Consider the following 23,469-nt stretch of genomic DNA (forward strand, 5'->3'; position numbering starts at 1 on the left):
CTCTGGAAACGTTATGAAACCCTGGACGTGTGAGGTACAAATAACAATAGGAATAGCAGTGCAATTCCTAAGTGATTTTTGAATTTCTGTATTGTTTCCAGAATGTTTCTATAAATACATAGCTTAGAGTGCAGCATTTCTTCAGAAACATCCTAGCAGATTCAGAGGATGCTTTTCTATTAAGTAGGCAGCTGCTCAAGTGTGCTGAGACAGATGTTTTTAAGATTTTGACCTACCTGACAATTGTATAATGCAAAAAAATGTTCATCCATGAAATAGAACAACAGGAGAATTTAAGTGCAATATTCCAGAGTGCAAAGCAATCTTGAAAAAATAATTGCTTCTCTGTACGAATGATGTTTCTGAGAAATATCTTTTGCCATCTTTAAGTGATTTCCAAGCGATTGGAAACTGCCCAATTACATTTGGACACAATGAACGGTTAAGACTGAGTGTCTGCAGGTTCTGTATCACCGTTAGATCTGTATGGTGAACCTGCCTGCAAAAATAGTACTGTCTTATTCAACAGAATAGCTTCCTAGTTTCAAAGTCACATTTCTGTTTCTACTGCCTACCACAATGAAAGTCCAGTTGAAATGTAGTAGGAATAAAATCAGAGGGATTCCACATAACTTAATCTAATAAAACTCTCTAAGATTTAACAGAGTGACGTGGCCTTTTTATGAGAGTTTAAACCCATAACATTTGTCAGGTTTATCACCAGAACAGAATTCTAGAGAGAAGTTTAAAAAGTCTTTAGAAAAAACTAAGATTCTTCAGTAAATACTGCAGGACATTTCCATAAAGGGAGTATATTTTTACAGTGTTTTCCTCCTTTGAGTACTCCCAGAGGCAAAATAGCGCTCGAAAACACAGTTTGGATTTGTTCTGTCCTGAAAATCATTGATACCATTGTGAACCACTGTGCAATTAGAAACGTCTTATTGCTGGCAGTGAGAAAGACAGAAAGAACCAGACTGCCCTCCATGTTCCAAAGAGGGTTTGCAAAGCTGGTGACTGACTAAACAAAACACTTCCTCAAAATTTCCACAGTGCACTGATCTGATCTAAGCTTGGAGTCACACAACAGCACAGAACAGGAGAGAGGTCAGCTGTTTTTGCCAGAGCAGCGGTAAAGCTCTCCACACTTAGCACATCTTGGCTCAAGTCAGGACCAATCTGCAATGTAATTGCTATATTATGGCAGAAAAGAGAAGAAAACCCCCATTTCTGGACAGATTTTTTTTAAAGTAAAAAGCACGTGAGCTTTTTCCTTGATCATTCATCCACATTTAAGCTTTGTTAAGCTGCCAAGGCTACTCTCTGAAGTCCAGGGAGTCCTCCAGCAGCATCATAGCTTGTGATAGCATCAAGCTAACTCTTGGGGCTGTGCTAAGGGTGTTGTCACAGCAGTTAACAGTTCAACTTCTGTACAATCTCCAGTAGAACACATCATATGACATACGCTGTGGTGTTACAGAGAGGGTTCTTATCACAAAACTCTCCTCTGCTCCAGCAAATCATGCCACTATTTAAAAGCTGATAGTTTTACACAAAAACTTTGTGACCAAGCACAATTTTGCATGATTTCATCACAAAGACATGAAGAAATTGAAGTATATTTAGCTGGGAGTTTCTGAAGTCACCTAAATCCCAGATTTTTAGCAGTACTAAAAGGGCGTGAAACAAAATAGCCTAAAAGCAGAATCTACTGTAAAAGTTTGCCTTTCCTATCACGAACAGTTCTTTACAAACAACAATTCCCTCACACGTTACTTTTAAAATTACAAAGGTTTCAGAAAAAGCATTTGAAATATTCTTTTAGCATTTACTGAGAGATGTATAATTCTAAAATTTCCAGGAAGAATTCTGTAGTCATTAATCATGATTACAAGCAGACCACATATGTTCTGTTGAGCTCACTTCCATAATAGTTAGGACAGGATTTCATCAGGGGTAGCTCTCTATAAATGGTGTGACATTGTCTACTGAGATGAATTGTATCTCAAGACATCTTTAATAATAAATCCATAGAAGATACATTATCCTATATGCTAGATAAATACAGACGATGGCAATATACAATGAAAAACAATATCCAGAAGGCATGAGAAAGAAAAGAGGGGAAAAAAAATAGAAGACTCTTCAATTAAAAATATTTTGGGGATTTTTGACTCTTCAATTAAAAATATTTTGGGGATTTTTTGTTTTACTGTTTGCCGACTTTAGCTTAAATATCTCTGACAGTCTCTAGGGAGGGGGCCATTGCAGGGGAGGGTTTTATTTCCAGTTCTTTTGAGAAATGGACTCAGAGCAGGGATGGATTTTAACCTTGACTGTAGGTTGGTGTGACAATATAACACCAATAAAGAATTGGATTAGAACCCAATTCAGAAAACCAAATGGCTTAACTTTAACTTTGCACAGTCCCATTAATTTCAGACTAATCCTGTAAGAACAATTCATATGCCTGTAAACACATCAATTTACCCAGCTCTCCCGTGGTAAAAGCAGGTCTAAGATCTCTCTTCACCTTACAGATCATCCTTACCATATATCCTTAAATCATCCTAGCTACAGAATACTTCTTTCAAGTTAGACACATGATTAACTGCTTTGTTGAAGCAATTTGTGTAAACAAATAAGCATAATGTTTATTAATGTCCTACCTAGCTGAATATAACCGACAGCAACATAAAGTGAAAGCCAACTTCCAGCAAAACTGAGAAAAATGTATAGAGGACTTTCTAATAAAATGGGTTCACATCTGTTATTTAAGCTTTATTTACCAGTGGGCCATGGGACAGGCAGACTATTTTCTTGCATTACTTCTCTACATACTTTACATTCCTATCAGTTGAAAAATCATGCCATGTTTTTGAATATGCAAGCTTCTGTAAATCACAGGTTGTTTTTAATATATACCTTCTGTTTCCTTTTCAGAACATGTCTGAAAATGATATTCAGAAATTTCCCAAACTCAGAGTGCCGTAAGTAAATCCAAACCAATTTAACATTAAAAATTATCTTAATTGGTCTGCAGTGAAAACTGATAATAAACATCAGACAAATGATTTGAACTGATTAGTTACAGACATGCTTATTGTACTTTACTAGGAGAAAAAGAAGGATGTTCTTAAATAAAAACAAAGGAGTGTTGTCATGGCTGTTCAAGCACAATGATACAATACAAAAAAACTGTCTGCAGATGTTCAAAAGAACTGGTCTTACCTCATTCTTATTCAAATTCTTCTTTGACTGACAGCAGCTAAACCAAGGCTAACCTATTTTGGGAGTATTATATCAGTATTATATCAGAGTATCATTTAACTGTTCACTGCTTAACTGTTGACTTTCACTCAAAGGAAAAAAACGTCAGCTATGTATACAACAGTTAAAGAGTTCAAGCATTTTTCATCACATGCTTTTCTCTTTAGGTAGGCATTAAAAGTAAATCAGACTCGAACTTTTGATTCCATGTTAAATAGCTTCCTTGGCACCTGTGGATTAGGCCTTGAAAAAGTTTTGAACTAATCTGAACAGTTTTCCTAATTTCATAGCAAGTTATTCTTGAAGAACAATATTCCCATTAAGTTAAGAAAGTAACAGAGAAATTAACTTCTACTAATGTTTCATGGTGAAAGATGGATTTTATTTTGCTGTGAATCTTGTAGCATGTATTTAAGCTGCAAGTTAGAAGGCTTCTAAGTATGAGATACATGGAGCTCTTCGTGGCCTTCTAAACAACGGGAAAGGAGCTCAAGTTGTTTCAACACTGCTGTTTCTTTCTCGTTCATTTCCCAGTTCCAGGCTCCTTCCCTCTCTGCACATCTTGATCTCCATAGGGAGACACAGTCTGCTTGTCTTTTTCTGAAGGATCAGAACTTGCGTAAGATGTGTTGGTTAAGATGAGACTATTGAAAAATTCTGAAATACCTGTGTGGTCTATGGTGGTCATGTGCTCAAAGTTAAGCTGGTGCCTAGCTTAGGGGGAGAAAGATACCTCTCTTTGGATCATATCTGCAGAGACTTCAACTTGAAAGCCTCAGACATGATGTGTTTCCTAAGATCCTATCAGTATTTTCACAGAATAAATTTCCTGATAATGGGGATTTTGTGGTGTGTTGTAACAGTAGATGGCCCAAATGTTATTGTGGATGTTTCCGAACTTACTATCTGTTAATAGCAACATTTAATTGTGGTTACTGAGATTGTGAGGGATTGGAGTTAAACTCGGTTGTCTGTGACAAACTGACATTACCATATTGTTAAATCCATTGGCTGTAATTCTCTGATTATTTATCCCTCTTTCACAGTCTTTTGACAAAATTGACTTGTGTTCTTGTTTTAACTTATAATTTTGAGAAACTTTAGTGATTTCCTTTAAAGTTGATAAATTGAAAGCGGTCAGTGGAACATCTTAAAAACATGCACAGACAAGAGATATTAATGTCATAGGTGGACAGTTAAAAATCAGATTAAGCCAAGTGGACTTGCTCTTAGCTCCTCTTCTATTCCATTGACATCTCAAAAATTTTTTTGAAAATTACATTTTCATGGTCCACTTGCCTCGTAACACTCTAGTAGAAAGTGAACGGCCTTGTCTAGTACAATCTTTTGGGCTTCTCAGCAAGGTCCTAACTCAAGAACTTTAAAAAAACAGTTAAGCTCAGTGCACTATTTGGAGAACTGAATAAATGAGTAAAATTAATAAATCCGAACAAAAGTTGTAAAACTAAAAGGTTTTATATTCATCACATAGCCTTTGTTTTTATTTCTTTTTTTTGTCCATAGAAATTAAGCTCCTTCAGCTGATCATTCTTACCTATTTATAACTCACCTAGTAGACTAGAACAAATAATGGAATAATTAGAAAATAACATCAATTAGGAATATAGTTTTGTGTGCATAGTCCAAATAGCCATATATTTAAGGATAGTGAAGAGCTACATGAAAATATTTTGAACATTCCACAATTTTAATATTGCAGTTTCCATCAGCATGATCAACACAAGGAGGAGTAGTAGTCAAACTACAGGAGGGATAGGACCAAGTTCTTCCTTGAGTTATATATCCATACTACTTACACTAGCTAAATGTACCTCTAGTGCACTTGTTCTCAGCTTTCTGCACACTTACCAACAGGGAAGTAATGCCCTGGTATGTTGTGAATATGTATGAAAAAAGGACAGTGTGATGTGGGATGCTACTGTTTAATAGAAGAATTTAGAGTCTTAATAGGGAACAGAACTGGTTGCCATTTAAAAAAACAGAATAAGGGGCTATTGCTCTTTTTAACATTATTTCATTACTTTGGAACCTCCTTGCTCTCACCAGAATGAAAAGTGCTCGCTATTGGTTTCTGTTAGAGCACAATCATGCCTTAAACTTTTACATCACAATGCAAACCTCCCCAGCAGGAGGAGTTTTTCTACAAGCAGAAATACACATTCGTATATTGTAATTATAGTACCTGGTCTACTTAATCACAGTGCTGAAATCTGAGCATATTCTGTAAATATGCTTCAGTTAATAATAAGTTTCACAGTGACAGCATTGTTCAATGGAATGAATAAAAAGCACACATACAAGCCATATTGTTACTTAGTACTCTAGCAGGGATACCATGACCTACATGTGCTGAGAACAGAACCCAGCACTTGCAACTGTACAAGGTTCGCTAACCACAGCCTATATCCATACAGGCCTCCTGTGCAGAGTTTGTGGCTTTACAAAATACATATATTTGAGGAAATCTACTGATCAAGTTTTGAATATAACTGTGTCATTGCTTGGGGATGGTTCTGTGACTTTCACAAGAATTCTGCAGTGTCTAAGTGGATCAGAGTTGTCATTACAAAGTATGAGGGGTCACTTGTTGAAACTAATAAGAAACACAGTTTTAACAGAATTATGATTTTGAAGCTTAACCTCCAGCAGTCATGTTACAGTTGCACACCCTCATGAATCTTCTTGTAGCTAATTTTTAAAAACCAGAAAAGTATTAAAATGCTATATTGAAAATTATAATACTTTATAAAATCTTTACAACTCTCTACTAAAAGGGTGGAACTCTTTACTGAAAACTTTGCCAAAAATTTACATTGTTTATATAAGAAGTAATACTGCACCATGATGGTTAATATGTGTTACTATACTGCACATTGATAGATTATAAATTGCTCATCTGTCATTTCCAATATCACATTCAAGGAAGTAAAAAAATTCTCCATTAGCAGAAGTGATGCTACAGCAGAGCTGGGGCCTGCCCTGCACATAAATGACTGAGGCATCAGGACAATCCTGCAAATTTTAGTCTGGCTAATGTACAAAGAAAAGGGTTAATGGAAGGTAGGTCTGCACAGGATTCTCTGCACCTGCACAGGCCTCACATGGATTTATTGAGGGATCGTAACATAAGCTCTACAGTTTACCATTTACCTCCGTAATGATTCCCATCCTTGTGGGTGGTCACCACTTGATTTTCTTGTAGACCTGCCAGACTTTGCCAGTGATGCTGAGGACTTATACACAAGGTGATGGATACTGGCGTGGGTAAAGAAATCTATGACGCATGTCCACTGTCCACCGTATCTTGATGAGGATGGAAAATGAAGACTGAATGAAGACTGATTTCATCAGCGTAGTTAAAAGGATCAAAGATAAAAGTTGCCTTCATGTCTGAGCTATAGTATATCAAAAGTTGTGCCAAACAAAGCACTAGATGACTGGAAACCCACATGCCCTCCCTTCCTCACAGTATCTAGGCCTTTAAAAAAACAACCTCAAATTTGACACTATTATACCCTTTGTGGCTCCTTCTGGTAAATACAAAGTTCATACACTCATTCAGAATATCCACTGTGATGATGCTGTCCCTTTTTGGAGCCCTGAGACCCCTTGCACACATTGCTATTAAAGTAATCTTAGAGAGAAGTTTAGAAAATTACTTTTGCTTACTGCCGTATTTTGATTTAACATGCAACCTTTTCTTTCATTCCCATTTACGTATACAGTAGGTTCAAAGGTCTAGCTCAGGCCCCAGAGGGGCAAGGCAGAGTTCAGCTCCGCTCACTACCTAACTTTTGCCTTTCCCTTTAGAAGAGAGAGGAGGTAGAAAAAGCCACTTGGTCTTTGCCAGCTGAACTGCTCTGGGTGGAAGGGGGAGAGTGGGAAGAGAGAGAGATTCTTTGACTATGTTAAGCCTTCAGTTCAGAAGGCAGCACTTAGACACATGCTGATCTGATTCAAGTGATTTGATGAACTGGAGCTACAATGAAGATCTCATATATTCAGTTTGATATTGTAATTGCCTAAACATATGAACAGTCTCATGTAAATAAATACAGAATCAGCAGTGACAGTGTACACGACAGTATTGGTAACACAGGTGTACAACCTGAAAGTGATGAAAGATTGGAGGTGGGAGGTTTTTTCTTTTTTAATTAAATGAACCATCATAGCAACCTGAAGTTCAGAGTTAAGGTTTCATATAAACAAATCAGAAACCACACATTCAGGTAAGAAGTAGCCAGTTACAGCATCTAAGTAACCTTGATTACACCTGAAATGATTTCACTCAAAAATCACACTGGATAGCATCACAATATGATTAAAAGTTTTTAGGTATCTGAGATAACCACATTAGTGTGAACTGATTTTAAGAAAAGCTAATGGTTTTCTACATGTCCCTTCCAAAGCAGGTGATACAAGCAGTTGTATGGTACCTTTTCTGTAGGTAACTATTTATTCACAGCAATAACTCATTTTTCAGACTCAGTAATATTTTTTTTAGGGCAATCACAATTATGTAGATCTTTGTATGAAATTGTATCATCATCCTGATGTCCATCATAAGAAATATTCTATATGCGGGTTCCTAATCCTAACTAAACAGTCAGAAGAAAATGCTGTCACATATTTCTATGATTTGAAGATGCAGAATACCAGCTTTAAATCACTTGGTAAAAATTAACTTTTAAGAATACTAAAAATATCTTAAGAATTTAAGAATAGTTGCCATTCTATGAAAAGAAATATGCATATCTGTTCTGGTGGATGTAGAGCTACTATGGCACTGATATCTGATCTCATATTATGTGATTACATGTGGTAGAACCTAGTCCCCAGGTTCCAGACCACGAAGGATTATCCCTACCTCAGTCCTCTACAGATTTAGTGGTGACCCAGGAGATGTTCTAGCCAAGGAGATATTCATCTATTATCCCCAGAGTTACCGCACCGCTGCAAAACTTTAAGGAGCAGCCACATTTGGGCCAAGTAATCTATTGGTAAAAATACCTATCACATATTTTTTCTCCTTTTTTCCACTGTGAAATTAAAATAAATAGTTGTTGTATGAACATTAGCTTTAGAGGTTGGGTTACCATAAATGTAGCTGTCATCCTAAATAAGAGATAGTATAGAAGTTGACCTAGCAATTAGTCCAATTATTATTAATAGCTTTGCTCAGGTGCACCTGTTTTCTTCAGACATACGCTATGCTTAACACTTGCCATTTTTGTAACTTGAAAAGATGTTAAAAACTGCAGTGTTACATTTTTTGCTGAGCTCATTTATATTACTCTTATACCTGCTACATTTTATAAAAGATCCATTTAAGTTAATTTTAATAGTCCTTGCTTAATACAAACCTGAAACTTCACAAACCACACACAGCATCTTTAAAGACTAAATGATATATTGGCAGAATGGAGAGGGAATATAGTATATATTTTACACAGAGCAGACATTGAATAGCTGTCTTAAGTGCAAAATGGAACTCATATCTAACCATAAGGATGTAATCAACACGCTGCTAATAAATCTAGTAAAACAAAAGGCCAAGATACAACTTAAGGAACACATGCAGTTGTTTTCTTATTGCTCATTATCACTTCGGGTAGTCATAGAGCATCATAAAAGTTCATACTTGAGGATAATAAATATGAGTTCTGCAAAATATTTTAGAGCACTTTCAACAAAACATGCCGTACTTAATGCAGTCAGAATTAATAAATAAGAAAAAGCAAAGATCTCTCTCACACCTTTGGTGGTTGGCTGATGTCTGAACCATGATCTAAACACTGAACTTTGTCTTTGCCACTCTTTCTGTTCAGTTGAGCTAAAGCATTTCCAACTTTTCAGTTAGTCAAGGTACAGACACTTGACCCTTTTTGCTATCTTCAGTGGCAGGTTGATGCCAAACCCGAGATTTGAAATTTTCAACTTTGACTGGTCAGAAAGTTTACAGAAAATCCTGTAGCACTTGTGGAAATTCCCAGTAATAAAAAGAGCCTCACTTGCCCTAACGTATATAATTGCATCTGCCAGTTGAGGCACAGGCTGAGTTCTGAATGGGGCATGTTCAGAGCCTGCAAACACAGCACTGTCCAAGAGTCATGCTGCTTTCAGGAGAGTCAAGCTGTGAACCTAAAAATTAAGGAATCCATAATGACCTCCTCTTTTTAAAATGTATGCCTTGGGCATCGGTGAATTTGTATGCATACATGCTCTCTAGGGTGGGATGCTAGAGAAGGATGTTAGATTTAGAATGTAACTGAAATTCAGACAGTTTTGAATCTAACATAGTGCTGCATCTACGCCACAGAATTTTGTCAAAGGCCAAAACAAAGGAGGATTAATCCCAAACTATGCTCTTGACAGTGTTCAAGATATGCGATTTCCTGGTCCTAGAGGACATTGCCTTGTATCTCTCTCACCTGTCTTAACTCTTTGTCCTCATACATATAGAACCATGCCTTTAAGCAAACAAAAGCCAGTTTTGGAGTACTGTTTTGGGTTGTTGCTTTTTTTTTTTCTTTTCAACTTCCTGACAGTTTTAAGCTAAGTGTCTGGTGGAGGAGGCAGAAAGAGAAAGAGAAGTCTGTGAGTAACATTTTCTGCAAGTGCTGTTGCACAGCCTTATCCTGTCCGATCATCCACTCCTACAACTCAGAAAGCAATGTGGTTTTAGTACTTCCTTCCTCACCGAGATCAGACTCAGCTGCTCAGTGCACAAATCTTCTGTATTGACATTGCCTGTAAAGAGCCACCATACTAAACTTTGCTTTCTTTTTTTCTAATATATTCTCTGGTTTGAATCATTTTAAATAACCTTAAAGTGAAGATTAGACACTGTATTTTAAGCAGCAAATGATTAATTTTTTGGCAGCAGAATAAAATGAGCAAACTTTGTCCTTTCAGTCTTTCTCAAACTTCTTAATCTCACAGTTGGTGTAAATCCTCATTGCAGCCAGTCCCAGTTTAGTCCAGAAAGCTTCCAAACACTCAAGTCTCTTTCATATCAATGGAGTTCTGAAGTAAAAGAATTATTAGTCTGACTTTTATTTTGCTTCCTTAGTGGAAAATAAACACAACACTATGAAAGATCCTTCCTCTCCCTCTCATACAGTAGAGAACTAGCCACACACAAGTTCCGTAATCTACTTCTCACTCAAAGCACAGGTCTACACAGTACATGCTTCACCTCTGAATATCTCCTGGTGTTTCAGCATGGAATTTGAGTTATTCAGAGAGCCACAGGAGAAAAATGGACACAGTAACTTCCTTATCAGCTACAGCAGAAGGAAATTCTTGTGCAGATGAGTGTGGATGAATTGTATGGGAGAAAAGAGCAAGATCAGCCCTATGCCTATAACCCAGCATTTTTCTTGCTCTATAGAATCTGCTTGAGTAGGGATGTCAGATTTAAACAACTGTAATCCTTCTTAAATTATTAACATTTGTTCATGTTCTTATTCCAAAAGGGGAAAATATGACATTTGCTCAAAATCAGAAGACTCCAAAGTGCTGCCTTAAAAAGAAAAACTAAAAATATTAAGTTCTTCCTCTGTCTTTCTATTTTCATACCTGGATCCTTGAGTACCTGTCCTTAACTTCAAATTACCCACCTTAATAATTTTCAGACAGCATCATCATAGTGATTTGAAATTGCTTGTTATGTCACATTTGTTGGTAGTGTGATCTGCCTCCAAAGCACTTTCCATAATCAAACAGAGCAGCCATCTGCCTTAAATTTGTCTTTAATCTGAATTACACTAAATTAAGTATTAGGAAAGTAACAAGGGCAAGGGAAGGCATATTCAAAATCAGAGCAAGATGTTTAGAGTGGTACAGGATAAAAAATAGTACGTTTTTGTTGGCTTTTTTTTTTCTTAATATTGTAGCCTTTGAAGGCTTGCTTTACTCACGTCCCAGCCCAAGGAGTGAGCCCAGTTAGATATGAAAGAGACTCACAAATGAGGTCATTTGGAAAAAGTTAGGGGATGGTTGTTGCTGACTAGCAGAAAAGGATATGCAACAAGAAGAAAAACAAAATGAATTGCCAACTACCTGGCAATTGCTTGGCCATAATGAAAGATTTTACAATACTGCTATAAAGTTGGTTGGCTGGATCTAAGATCTATGGAATAAATTCTGCACAAACAAACAATAAAGTTAAGGTTTTACAGAATTTAGAATCTGATGTAAACAGACATCTTCAATTCCTGATTGTCTTTGACAACACTTTTATTTTCACAATTACAATGTCTGGTAGACCTAAATAATACAAGCTAGAAATAAAACGGGGTATTTTTAATAAGAAGTGCGCAACTAACTTGCTTTGGATGTCATGGGACTTTCTTAGTGGGACTTTCCTCACAAAGAAATAAGAATTAAGAATCAGATCATGACTCATCATAAGGTTTCTTTGAAACAAAAGCTTTCTTTGAAACAAAACAATTGTAGATGTAAACTTAATTACTAGCAGAGCAGAGTTCTATTGCTCTCTGCAAACTTAATTCTGCTTACCTCAGTAATGACTGTGTCCTGTATGCTCAGAGTTTTCTCAGAAGTCAGTGAATATTAAATCCCTCACTCTCAGGCTCTATGGATGCCAGCATTAATAGCAGCATAAGCAAAGTACAGTATTTGAGTGCATGCTCCCGACTGAAATTTCACTCAAGACTGTATTTCAGTGATGGCCATTCACCCCACTGCTGTACACAAACTATGCATGAGTGATGACAAACACATCAACTTCGAAAAATCTTTCTAGACAACGCTATAGTCTTCATACGTTCCCTAAATATTTCTGCCTTTCCCTGCAAATATGATACAACATGAAACTAAACCTTTTCACCTTCCTTACTGGAGGCATTCCAGATTAAGTATATCTTGGTTACAGAGGGAAGGAGATTAAATAGAATAGGGAGTAGACAAAAGATGCGTTTAATTCCTGCTTCTGCAACTATAGGCTTGGAAAAAGCTGCTTCCTGAAACATTACTTTTTCCATTCAAAATAGCACAAATGTAATCAGCGTTATTTAAAGCAGTGTTCTAGTGCGTGATGTCACCCACACCCCAAACTTTCAAGGTTTCCTGCTTTTAGTGTTGATTTTTAAACTTGATCCAACTATGTGGGTTTTTATCTATGTTTAAAAGGTTTAGTTTTCAATTAAATACACTATACTGCAACTTCACAAGAAGTAGAGAAATCAAGTATCCTTGCCACATTGTAAATAATAATTCTGAATCACTAGATTTCATTTAGCAAAAACTGAGAGAAAAGGGGAGGAAAGCAGGTGAGAAAGTGACTGACGAGTTTCAAGGAAGTGGTGTTTTTCATTTTTTAAACTATTTTTGTGTTTCTTTTAAACAGAATTATAAGTAAATTAAGCCAGGAAATTAACAGAAATGAAGGAAGGATATCATTCTTTCCAAAACGGTAGGTGAAAAAAATCAGCTTCTTTTCCCAGTGTTTTCAGATGCATGTTTTTTGAATTTTTTCCCTTTGATCAACAATACCTGTGTCATATGGACCACTTGGAAAGTATATAAAACCAAATTCTGTGTTGTTACTGTCATCTGTTAAGAATAGCAAAGCCCAAGTCCATGAACACCCTGTATACTTCTGCCATGTCTAGAAACAAGTAACACAAATTTAAAACAACTTTCATCTTGAGTAAATTAATCTTTAGGAATGTTATAAAGCCTCACACAAATTATTACATCAATGAATCATCATTAGTGCATTTTACAGACCTATATATTATGATGATACTCTTTGTAATACTTAACTTATACATATCTTTGAATGCAATATTCTTGCAATAGAAAAATATTGAAAAGTGCAATAACTGATTCTTTTGGGTGGATTCTTGAGAAAAAGAACAATTTATATTCATATAGTATGATGATCTGAGCTATAACATGATTTTACGCCCTCTGATAACATAGTTTTACACCTTTGCATTAACAAGACAGTTCAAAACTAGAATTGAAAACGATAAAAATATTTGTCAGTCACACAAGTATTTATGGACTTGACTTTTCACCAACTCCAAAGGAAATAGTAAAGAAAGCGTTTATTTTCAAGACTGGACCACTGGTAAGCTTATTTACTGAGTCCCCGTGTTTCAAAGCGCTCTACCTCACTGACTTGAAACCTTTTCAAGACAGTTCAGGCTGCATTAGTATCCTGTATCTGAAATATCAAGTAGTGTGTTTTTAGCATTTTGGGCAGAGTTAAGTTCATCTATATAAATTTCATTTTACTGTTAAAGCTATCCATGCAATAGATTTTAGTACACATAAACATTTAAATTATGAAAGCTGGAATGAGTTAATTTGTTTGTATCTTTGTTGCAGGGCCCAAACACAAAAGTTTCCTGAAAACCCAGGTAAGTGTGTACTGGCAGGTTGTTTATAACTACTAATACTGTTTAAAAATATTAAGATACTAAATCAGTCCTTGCAATGTTTACATTCAGTGTCATTGATATGACATATCAGCAATTCTTATAAGCTTAGGTTTTCTCCCTTACCTTCAATTAAGGTCTAGAACAGAGTATCAACAATAACTCCACTTGGGTAATAAGCCTTTTCCAAATTTCAAAGACTAACTGCAGATAAATGAGCTAAATTAGTATCTACATTGATATAAGATCCAGCTTCCAGATCCAGACATTTCCAACCTCTGGGGCCTGTCACACACCTTTAGAAGACAGGGAAACAACACACTAGCCCACTCTGGTTACAGTGGATATAGAGAGAGATCTGTGTGCTCCAGATTTTCTTTATTATCAAATCAAACAAAAACACTGGTGAGGTCTAGAGTTCAATAAATGTTTTTGTCTTAAAACTTTAAATGCAACAGTTTTATCAGTAATTATTTGAGAGAAAGAAGTCCTCTGATATTTAGTCTGGTTGGAGGTTAACCCAAACCTCCCCCCGTCCACTATGAATAACTGAGTAACACCAGGCACATATTTCATATGGATCACTTGCCATCATAAGAATGGCTGCATTATGTGTGAGAAAAGGCGAAAAGTAATAAAGAACAGTATGCAAGGCAGAAAAAGGGAAAGGAAGGATCAGGAAGAAAGAGAGAAGCCTAGAAAAACAGAAGTAGGGCAGAGTAAATGAGGAGGGAAAAAAAGGCAGGTAGTGAATAGAACACAAAAAAAGTGGCAAAAAGAATAAAAGCTAGGTAAAGGAGGAGAAGTAAGAAAACATGTTTTTTAAAAGAGAAAAGATGGCAACGCAAGGTGAGAGTAGAGACATTTACATGAACCTTCCCTTAATGCCTTTGTTTAACCTGATACTTAGTATCAGTCCTTATATATTTCTGTTCCCCCTACTCCTAGCAGCCTCCAACATTAGAGGAAAGTTTCCAGATGCCTGCCTCATACTTAATTTTTATTTAAATTATTTTCTTAATGGGCCAAGAGCACTTATACTTCTGCAAGTTACCACTCTCCCCCAGTCCTATTGAAATTTAAAAGGACATCCACCTTCTGATTTGAAAGCTATAATAGTATTAAACAAAGAGGTAAGAAGTCTGACCTCACTCTCGAAACATTCTACTTCAAATGGTAATTAAACCTGGAACACTAGGACAAACTTAAAGTGAAAGCACATATATCACATTATAAAAAAATTGCTATACTCTTACTTTTGAAACACAATGTTTTTCCTAATATCTTTCACAGCTACACATGAATGCTTGCCTTTGAAAGGCATACCTTGTTGCTGTGACATAGTGTAGTGGTTTGGCAGTGATTTGGGATGTGTTGTGTCCTTCCTGGCCTATTACTTTTTGATATATTAAAGTTGTACATGCTAAGAAGCCTGTTGTCGTTTCCTTATGCAGGATACAGTCAAGAAGAAGAAGATGACTGGTCTTCATTTGTAAGTATCAGGATGAAAAAGCCTTCTGGCTAAACAGATCACCTCCTCTTTAAGCTCTATCATGTCTTGCATTATCAGCTTTGGTCAGAAGGGAAAGAGTGGGGAATTACATGGGTGCTAGGCTCAGGAAAAGGAGGAGGAGGAGCACAACTGATTGGGGCCATCGCATGCCAGTTTCGTCACTGAGAAAAGGGCCTCACCACCAATAAGGCAAAACAGAGCTTCACAACGGCAGTCCTGCACCACTGCCTCGAGTGCAGCCTCACAGCCTATGACCAGCCCTCCCTAGAACCATAGCTGTACTTCATATTCCTATTTCAAGCTCTTAGAAATGGTTAGTGAAGGAAAGGTTGCAATGTTATTCAGTGGCAAATCTTGCCATTTTGCTTGCAATTTTACATTTTGAAGAATCCAATTCCTTGAAGCTGACTAGACAGACAAAATACTTTTTGCCTTTCTGCATAGAAAATGCATCAGTAAATGTCATTAGATCAAGAATGCTCGCTACATGAGTAAGCTGACTGTTACACAGTCCTGGTTTGTGAAGATCTCTCTCACCAACCAGTGCCAATGTTTTTTTGCAAGAACGTATTGAGAGGGATTTTTAGAAAGCACTTAGACAAAGTTTGCAGGAGCTCTGCTGCTGTTTCAGGAACACTAGCATCACAAGCAACGACCTGTAAAACACCTGAGCTAGGCCAATACTGAGCTAGTCCGGAACTTTCAGCCAAAATACCAGTGAAAACTTTAGTATTCTTCTCTTATAAGTCATGGCACATTGCAGAGAAGATGCCGGCAACAACCACTACCATAGTTTCACTGTGATTTTACTAAATCTTCCAAGTTGTATGAAGTTGTTTTGATTCTGGTTAGCAGAGGGCACCAAGACCCCTATCAAAGACCTAGTTGTTTCTGAAGTGCTTTCAAGAAGTTGAGCTCTATGCTGAAGAGTGCGTACTATTAAGTAGGAGTGTGTATCAACAGCTATGAACTACTGCTCCAGTATTTTCCTAGGAAGCACTGAATTCTTTGCTGGTGCCTTAACTCATACGGTATCTCAAACCAAGGCACTGTGCATTCCCTGGCGGATACCTCAAAATGAGTGAGATGAGAATGATGTGAATCTAACAGAAATGAAACATTTCAATAAGCTATCACTTTAACTTGAACTTCCACTGCAGTTACTGGTATAAAATGTACTCATTTCCTCTCTTAAGCTGTTGAGTACTATATGCATTAACAAAATACTGCCTCATTTACCCACTACATTTCAACAGATAATTTTTTCTATTCAAAATGGTTTTAAAAACTTGATATCCTCCAGAGTGAAAAATACCACAGTAAAAAGCCACAAGAAAATTGCACTGACATGTTTAGTATCCTGCTACAGTATCCATCTTTTGTGTGTGCTGGCCAGGATGAAGACGATGACTATGAAAGCCCTGATGATGATCAGGAAAAGGAAGATGATGCTGACTATGAATCACCAACAGAAGAACCTGAGGAAGCAGAACATGACAGCGATGGCTATGAGCCGCCTCCATCCAATAACGATGAAGCACACCACAATGTCATATTTCCTGCCAAGTCACTTGCAAACAATACAGATTACATAGGTAATTACTAAAAAGTAATTGTTATTAATAAATTACAAATAATGAATAAAATCTGATTGTGGAAACAGACTGGACATTTTAAGTGGCTGATAATGAAACACAGTCAACAGTCCAGTTCATGAACAAGATTTAGTGACACAGATTTACTGCATGTTGGCAGCCTTGTGACTTTTAAAGTTAAATTTACTACTTCAGACAAGGTTTGTTTTTTTTGTGTTTGTTTCAAGGTTTGTTTTTCTGTGAGGTGTGCATTATATGGCCTTTCATTTGGAATCTGCACCAAGTAAAACATGTGCACACTGTATTAGCTTTAGTAGTTATCCCTTCGACAGAGTGAACTGTCACAACAATAGCAAAAAAGCTCTAGTGAAAATCAGCTTTCTCTGCTTGTCATTTTTTATGTCTGATTCTTCAGTAGCCTGCAGCTGTGGAGTCAAACATACCTCACCACCAAAGGGCCATACATGCCTTTAACTCCCAAGAGAACACCGATCATAAAGCAATTGTCTATTATGAACTAAAACAATGTCCTCATGATGTACTAACTCAAGCAGGCAGGTTACTGCAAGGCCTCTTCTTCAAAAAGATCTAATGAGAATAGAATAACCAAATTGTTTGATTACTTGTTTAGTTTGCGATTTTTGTTTTCTTTAGACAGACCTTCAACAGCTAGATCATCAAATCAGCCTCCAGTACCACCCCAGCGACCTGGCCCCTCCCCAGTACCAGCCCCACCTGGGGGAAGAGGTGCTCCTGTATGTTTCATTCTTAATATTTCATCTATTTTCTTTGCTAGTAGCTCCTAGGAGGTCCAAGTGTAATATCATTTTTATTCAGCTTGTGTATGTAGAGGAAGGAGAAACTGCTTCAGCTGTCAAAGTAGATGACTTTTGTTACAGGGTGGTCTTTTTTCAAAGAAGTATATTAAATTTCATGAGACAAATATATTAAATTATTTCCATATTACTTTGCTCTTTCTTACACTGAAAATTTGTACCAACTTAAGAATGCCTCTCCCATTTAAATTATAGATTTTTAATAGATTCCTCTGTGTTTCTTTAGTGATATAGTGGGCGGGAAAAAAAAAAGCTCAATCTTTCAAAGCTCTAAATGACATGCACACTTTTTCCTTGTTTATACTGTTAAGGCTTTAAAAACTGAAAGCTGTTGTGCTGTTTACTGGCAATACAGAGTCACTGTATGCCAGCACAGATGGACATGATACCTACCCATGTACACAAGTAAAAATAATTTTTAGGTGCAATAACAGGGCCTTCAGTCTGACCCAGTATAATTGGTTCTTATATATAAAACACACAGGCCTCTTGTAAGTGTCATGAGTTCTCAAGACAGCTATCCTGTATTGCTGCTCTGCTACTTGGAACAAGAAAGAACATAGGAGGGCATTTGTCTGAAGAAATCTACGCTTAGATGAAAAGATCTTCACCATTCTTGCAGCAGCTAACCACACTTTGTTCTGTTTCACCCCAGACCTCCCAATAAGAAAGAACAGCCTTTTCTCTGTCAGTCAGCAGCTTTCATTAATACAGGATTAATGCATATTTCTCAAGTTCAAATTTACATCCATTAATTTCAACATCAGATTTCAAAACTAACATCTGCTGCCCTGAAGGTGCAAAAATACAACAGCATTGTAGAAGCTCCTCTTTCTCTGCTTTCATATACCCATGCCCTTCCCAGAATGAACATCCCACTAGAGTACTCCCTGCAAGACTAAAGGGCAGAGCTAATTCTGCATCTGACAAAAAAAGCATGTACGTGCAGGTCTTCCTGCTTTGTGCAGAGACCTCTTCTTTGTGCTTTATTAGGCACAGATTGACAGCTGTGGTGTAGCACATTTAATACTAAAATTAAAACAAAAAAAAAATGAAGGCACACTTTACCTACATGTGAAATATTTGTTTTAGCTGCCACCCTTTCCTCCTCAATTAAGCAACAATGACTTGAACAGAGACAGAAATATCAAGCCTTCGAAACGTAAGTATAGCCACTTTTGTTTTCTTAAAGCTTTTTCTCTGGGCTCCGTAGCGCTTCAATTTTGCCTACATCTCCTCAGTTCCACCTTCTTCTGCTATTTACTCATACATCCCACAGTTGTATTGGTTATTATTCTAAGAAGTAACACCAGTTCAGGGTTATACAAAGCCGTGTTGACCCATGCCAGTACATTATTTTTGCATAATTTTTGTGTTTAGCTCCAGCTCCTTCTATAGACAGAAGCACGAAACCCCCACTGGATCGTCCTGCTCCGCCGTTTGAAAGAGAAAGCCCAGTATCAGGTCAGCATTTGCTTATGGTCATACCAACAGCTATTTATTGCTTAAAATGATCAGTTTGAATATCACTCATGCACAAGAACAAGGCTCAACCAAATGTGCCATAATCCAATCACAAACAAAGTGATCTATTTAGGAAAGGCAATGTGAGCAATGCTTATAGAATGAGGGAAATTCTACCTGGAAAGCAGCAACCCTGAAAATGGCTCAGGACTAGTTGAAGAGAAAGAGATTATGGGATCCTTGTATGAAAAGGTTTAATATAATCTTTAAGTGAATGAACAAAGGATTATTTAGTATGTTAAAAGAGGAAATAATTACTTTTGCCTACAGAGTTCACAAAAGTCTGTTTGGAGTAATACATATAATTTGGTATCCACACTTAAAAGAATGCTGAGAACTGAAAAATAACAGAAACAAAAATGATATTTGTTTCAGACCAGAAAACAGCATTTTATTATGAATCTCAACAGACTACCCTATGATTTTTTGAACTATCTAAACTCTTTTATCTAGTATATAATGGCATAAATGTATCCAGTAATTCAAATTTAAAGGGTGGAAAATATGACTGTAAAACATGCCATTTTGAAAATGCTTTGATTAATTTTTCTGATGCTTTACTGTGAGAAATGGCAATTTTTTCACCCCTCATAAAGCCAAAATTGTTCTTCTGGTTTACATCTCAGGAGGCTGAATGCTTCAAACTGAAAAAATCACTTTCAATGGTATTTAAAACTTGTCTGTTTTATGGAAAGTTTAATTAACTATGTTAGGCTTCATTTTTTTCTAAATATAAGCTTTTACTATTTTTAGGAAGGAAGCCAGGCTTTCCTGAAAAGGTATGAACTTCCTTGTTTAGTGCTTCTAGATAGCTTGATTTTTGTTTTTTGATTTTTTTAAAAAAACAACCTATTTTGATACACTTATACATTCTCTTGACTTTTCCTTATTGCTTTACAGCCTCTGACTCCACAACTAAGGTAAGAGTTTTGCCTCCTGAATAGATACTCTCAATGCCAACATTACCCAGTTATTTCCTATTAAGCAGCCTTTTACCTTTATTTCATCAACTTACTCCTGCTTTAGATCCCTGGGGGAACAGCTAGCAATGATGCCAAAACCTCCTGTCCCACCAAGTGATAGATATGAAAGAGGCAATCCATCTCCCTTAAGGAAGCAACACCCTGTAAAGTAAGTGTTTAAATTAGAGTTCATTTAATTGAAATTTAATGAAAATCTAAATTAAAATTAACAAAAATATGGATGAGCAAAATAGAATAGTATTCTGCATCACAGCAGTGTCTGCAGAAATGAATGTGCTGTAAGTTAAAAAAAAAAGGGGGGGGGGGCAGAGAAAGCTCACTCTCTGGCCATATCTCATACAAGCACCATGTAGGACATGGCTCACTTCCAAGTTACACAAAGAGATATACGATCCACAGTTTTTCAATGAGATTAAGTTCTTGCTTTAGGGAATATTCTTTCCTGAATCCTATTGCCATTTTTTGTAGGTTGTTAGAGAAACGTTTAATTTCCTACTATTGATTTTACTAGCCTGTAAAACTCAATGTTAACAGCAAACAGCATTCTCTAGCATAAGTAGATAATTCTCTAGATAACCTGTGGGCTGAACAATCTGACTGATTTTAAAACAAAATATAAGAAAGTAATTGAGATCTTCTAATCAGCTAAGACAATTTTTCAAAAAAGGCTGGAAGGATCATCATGTGCTCTAGTAGTGTTGCTAAGTACCACAAATGAGTTTAAGACTTGAGGTGTAATGTTTCATCAGTGTCAAAGCCTTTTTTAAGCTCCAATCTTATGATAAAGTCATCAGACATTTTACTTGTTCACAGGATCAAGATGGGCTAAAGACTGGTATGTGGTCTTAGATTATGGCCGAAAAATCAGAATCTTTGATAATTTTATGAGGAGAAAAAAATTGCTTCTGCATTCATATGGGACTGCAAAACTTACCATAAACTCACATCTTCATTGAAAATACTACCTAATGAACACCAAGTTAATGAATAATATTCCATGTATGATTCATGTATTGTTTTCTCTGTTCCATTTTAGGCAGGGATGGCCACCACAAAAAAAACCTGAGGTAAGTATATTTTTGAAAGCAAATATGTAAATGGACAGGCACTACAATGACATTAAGTATTTGCATAAAGTAATAACTCTGAAAGAGGTTAACTAGTTTCTTTTATCAGTTATAATGAATAGAGATAGATCTGTCATAGCACATTATTTCTTTTTTAATCAGTTCCCCTAGATCAAGCTCAATTTATTCCCCAATTACTTTATTTTTGAAAATAGGGAGAATAAGGCCAGCATTTTTATGACACAGGACAGGTGATTTTGTTTACACCAGGTTTTGTTTTTTTAGTTTACGCTGACCTAAGGAATTCATTTTTAGATAACTCTGAGAACATACACTTAAGGAATGAGGAAAAGTTACGTCTGCTGAGAGTTTCTAAATACTTTGGGTCAAACCCCAGTAGTAGACAGCTATCTCACCGCTCATTTGTAAATAATGGCTGCACCTCATCACAAGAATTTTAAAAATGATTAGATATTTCATGAAGATAGAAACCCCAACATCTTAGATGAAAGCGACAGTCTAGATCTTAAATTCCTTGCATACTCAAAATTCACTGATTCCTAGGTTTCAGTTTTGTAAAAGACAAATATTCCTAAGAACTGTGCTATAGTAAGCTGCTAATGTTTGCTTTTTCTTGCCTCCCCAGGAAGAAGATGAGAGTAAGTGTTTCTGCAGTGACTTTTACAACTTAAAGTCTTTCTTTGTCTAAATACTTCAAAACAAACAGACAAACAAAAAAAGCCAAAACAAACAAAAAAAATATAGATGCGGTATTCTTTCCTCAGAGCCATTTTAAAAAGTCACATGATATCTTGCCAAGCTGTAGAAAGCTTACAGAATTCCTCCCACAGATATATCTAACAAAGTCACAAAACAGAAGAAATCAATAACTAATAGCATCTTCCAGTCAGCCAGTTACAACACAGCAGGATTTCTTATTTTGAAACGCATTATATTGTAGAGACTTGTGTTCTGTACACCACATCAAATAGCTAGGCATATAAACCTGGTGTCCTCCCAGTTTTCATCAAATATTCAGTCAAACCCTGCTTGTACTAGTCTTCTGTGTAATGGTATTCACACTAAGGAAGAGAAGCAGAATTTGTTTCATGTAATAATAGTATTTTTAAATTACTTCACAACTCTGGTTCCTAAAATAAAGTTCCTAATGTGACTTCATAACAAAAGCTGGACATATCCATATTGAGCCACATCTCTTCAATTTATCACTGTCTCTAAGACTCCACAAAAAATAGGGCTACTTAATCCATGCAGAGTGCAGTTAAACTCTTCCACTCTTACCAGTAGTTCAGGTCTGTAGACACTGCTAAAAGAAAACAGATTTTACTTTTATGCTGTTGTTTATGATGATATGGGAGAGATCTCAAAAAGGAATGAAGTTCAAGAAGGTAACCTCAAATCCACTATTTGGAAACATGGTAAAAGGGAGAACACAAAAAAGAAAGCGACAGCAGGCTTTACTGCAGTTAGGTATCTGAATTGTAGCTTATCTAAAACAGAAATTAGAAAATGTACATTCTAATTTACATTAGAAAATGTAAATGTTGCTCAAGCCTATTTTAGTTTATTTTTAATTTTATACTTAAGTTCTCAGTCAATCATATGAAGTTACATTCCATAACTAACATATCCAGGACTTTTAAAATAACAGCTTACTCAATTACATTTATCTAATTAAACTGAAATATTATGACAGCATTTCTTCATTCTACCTCATTTAAGAATGTTTCGTAAGTTTTAAGTCTTCTTCTCTTCCTCTCCACAGTTGCACCCCAAAGATCAGTGCCACAGCTGTCTTTGCCCCCATACAGCTCCAATACATTCCCTTCAAGATCTATCAAGCCTCCACCTAAGCCAGGATCCAACAGTATGCCTGGTGCAGAAAGGTTTGTTTCAGCCACTAATGTGTCATTCATTTTGAATCTGACTCTGTATTAAATTGTTATTTAGCAAATAATAATATAAGGTTACAGGGTGCTCAGGGGAACACAGGATTTCTACTTTAGGAAGTCTATTACTTTTAAAGCTAGATCCTTGCCCCCACTACACTTCATGCTGATTTACGTTGTTCCCATTATCAAGGAGAATCCTTAATATAACTGAACCTCTGTATTCAGTGAAACAGATAATGTGAGTGAGTCAGGCAACCCTGAAAAATGCACCTCTCAGATTTATGTCAAGGAAGTATTCTAGGTATAATATATGGTATAATACTTCCATTTTTAAG

At 36.4% G+C, this 23,469-nt stretch overlaps 1 protein-coding gene and 1 long non-coding RNA gene across 2 annotated transcripts in view; one reads left to right on the top strand and one right to left on the bottom strand.

The window, feature by feature from the left end:
- LOC112982221 (uncharacterized) overlaps positions 1-23,469 on the bottom strand; it is a 134,393-nt gene that overhangs the window by 33,748 nt on the left and 77,176 nt on the right. The window lies entirely within an intron of this gene.
- The window catches only part of LCP2 (lymphocyte cytosolic protein 2), a 36,380-nt gene that overhangs the window by 4,349 nt on the left and 8,562 nt on the right, over positions 1-23,469 (top strand). Inside the window, exons 3-16 of the mRNA XM_026098447.2 lie at positions 2,944-2,990; positions 12,665-12,730; positions 13,654-13,685; positions 15,158-15,195; positions 16,613-16,811; positions 17,466-17,566; positions 18,740-18,809; positions 19,028-19,111; positions 19,925-19,950; positions 20,072-20,091; positions 20,198-20,302; positions 21,191-21,221; positions 21,868-21,880; positions 23,008-23,128. Of these exons, the coding sequence (XP_025954232.1) occupies positions 2,944-2,990; positions 12,665-12,730; positions 13,654-13,685; positions 15,158-15,195; positions 16,613-16,811; positions 17,466-17,566; positions 18,740-18,809; positions 19,028-19,111; positions 19,925-19,950; positions 20,072-20,091; positions 20,198-20,302; positions 21,191-21,221; positions 21,868-21,880; positions 23,008-23,128 (953 nt within the window). The remainder of the gene's footprint in view (positions 1-2,943; positions 2,991-12,664; positions 12,731-13,653; positions 13,686-15,157; positions 15,196-16,612; positions 16,812-17,465; positions 17,567-18,739; positions 18,810-19,027; positions 19,112-19,924; positions 19,951-20,071; positions 20,092-20,197; positions 20,303-21,190; positions 21,222-21,867; positions 21,881-23,007; positions 23,129-23,469) is intronic.

This window comes from Dromaius novaehollandiae, chromosome 15 (genome assembly GCF_036370855.1).
Source record: "Dromaius novaehollandiae isolate bDroNov1 chromosome 15, bDroNov1.hap1, whole genome shotgun sequence".
NCBI lineage: Eukaryota > Metazoa > Chordata > Aves > Casuariiformes > Dromaiidae > Dromaius > Dromaius novaehollandiae.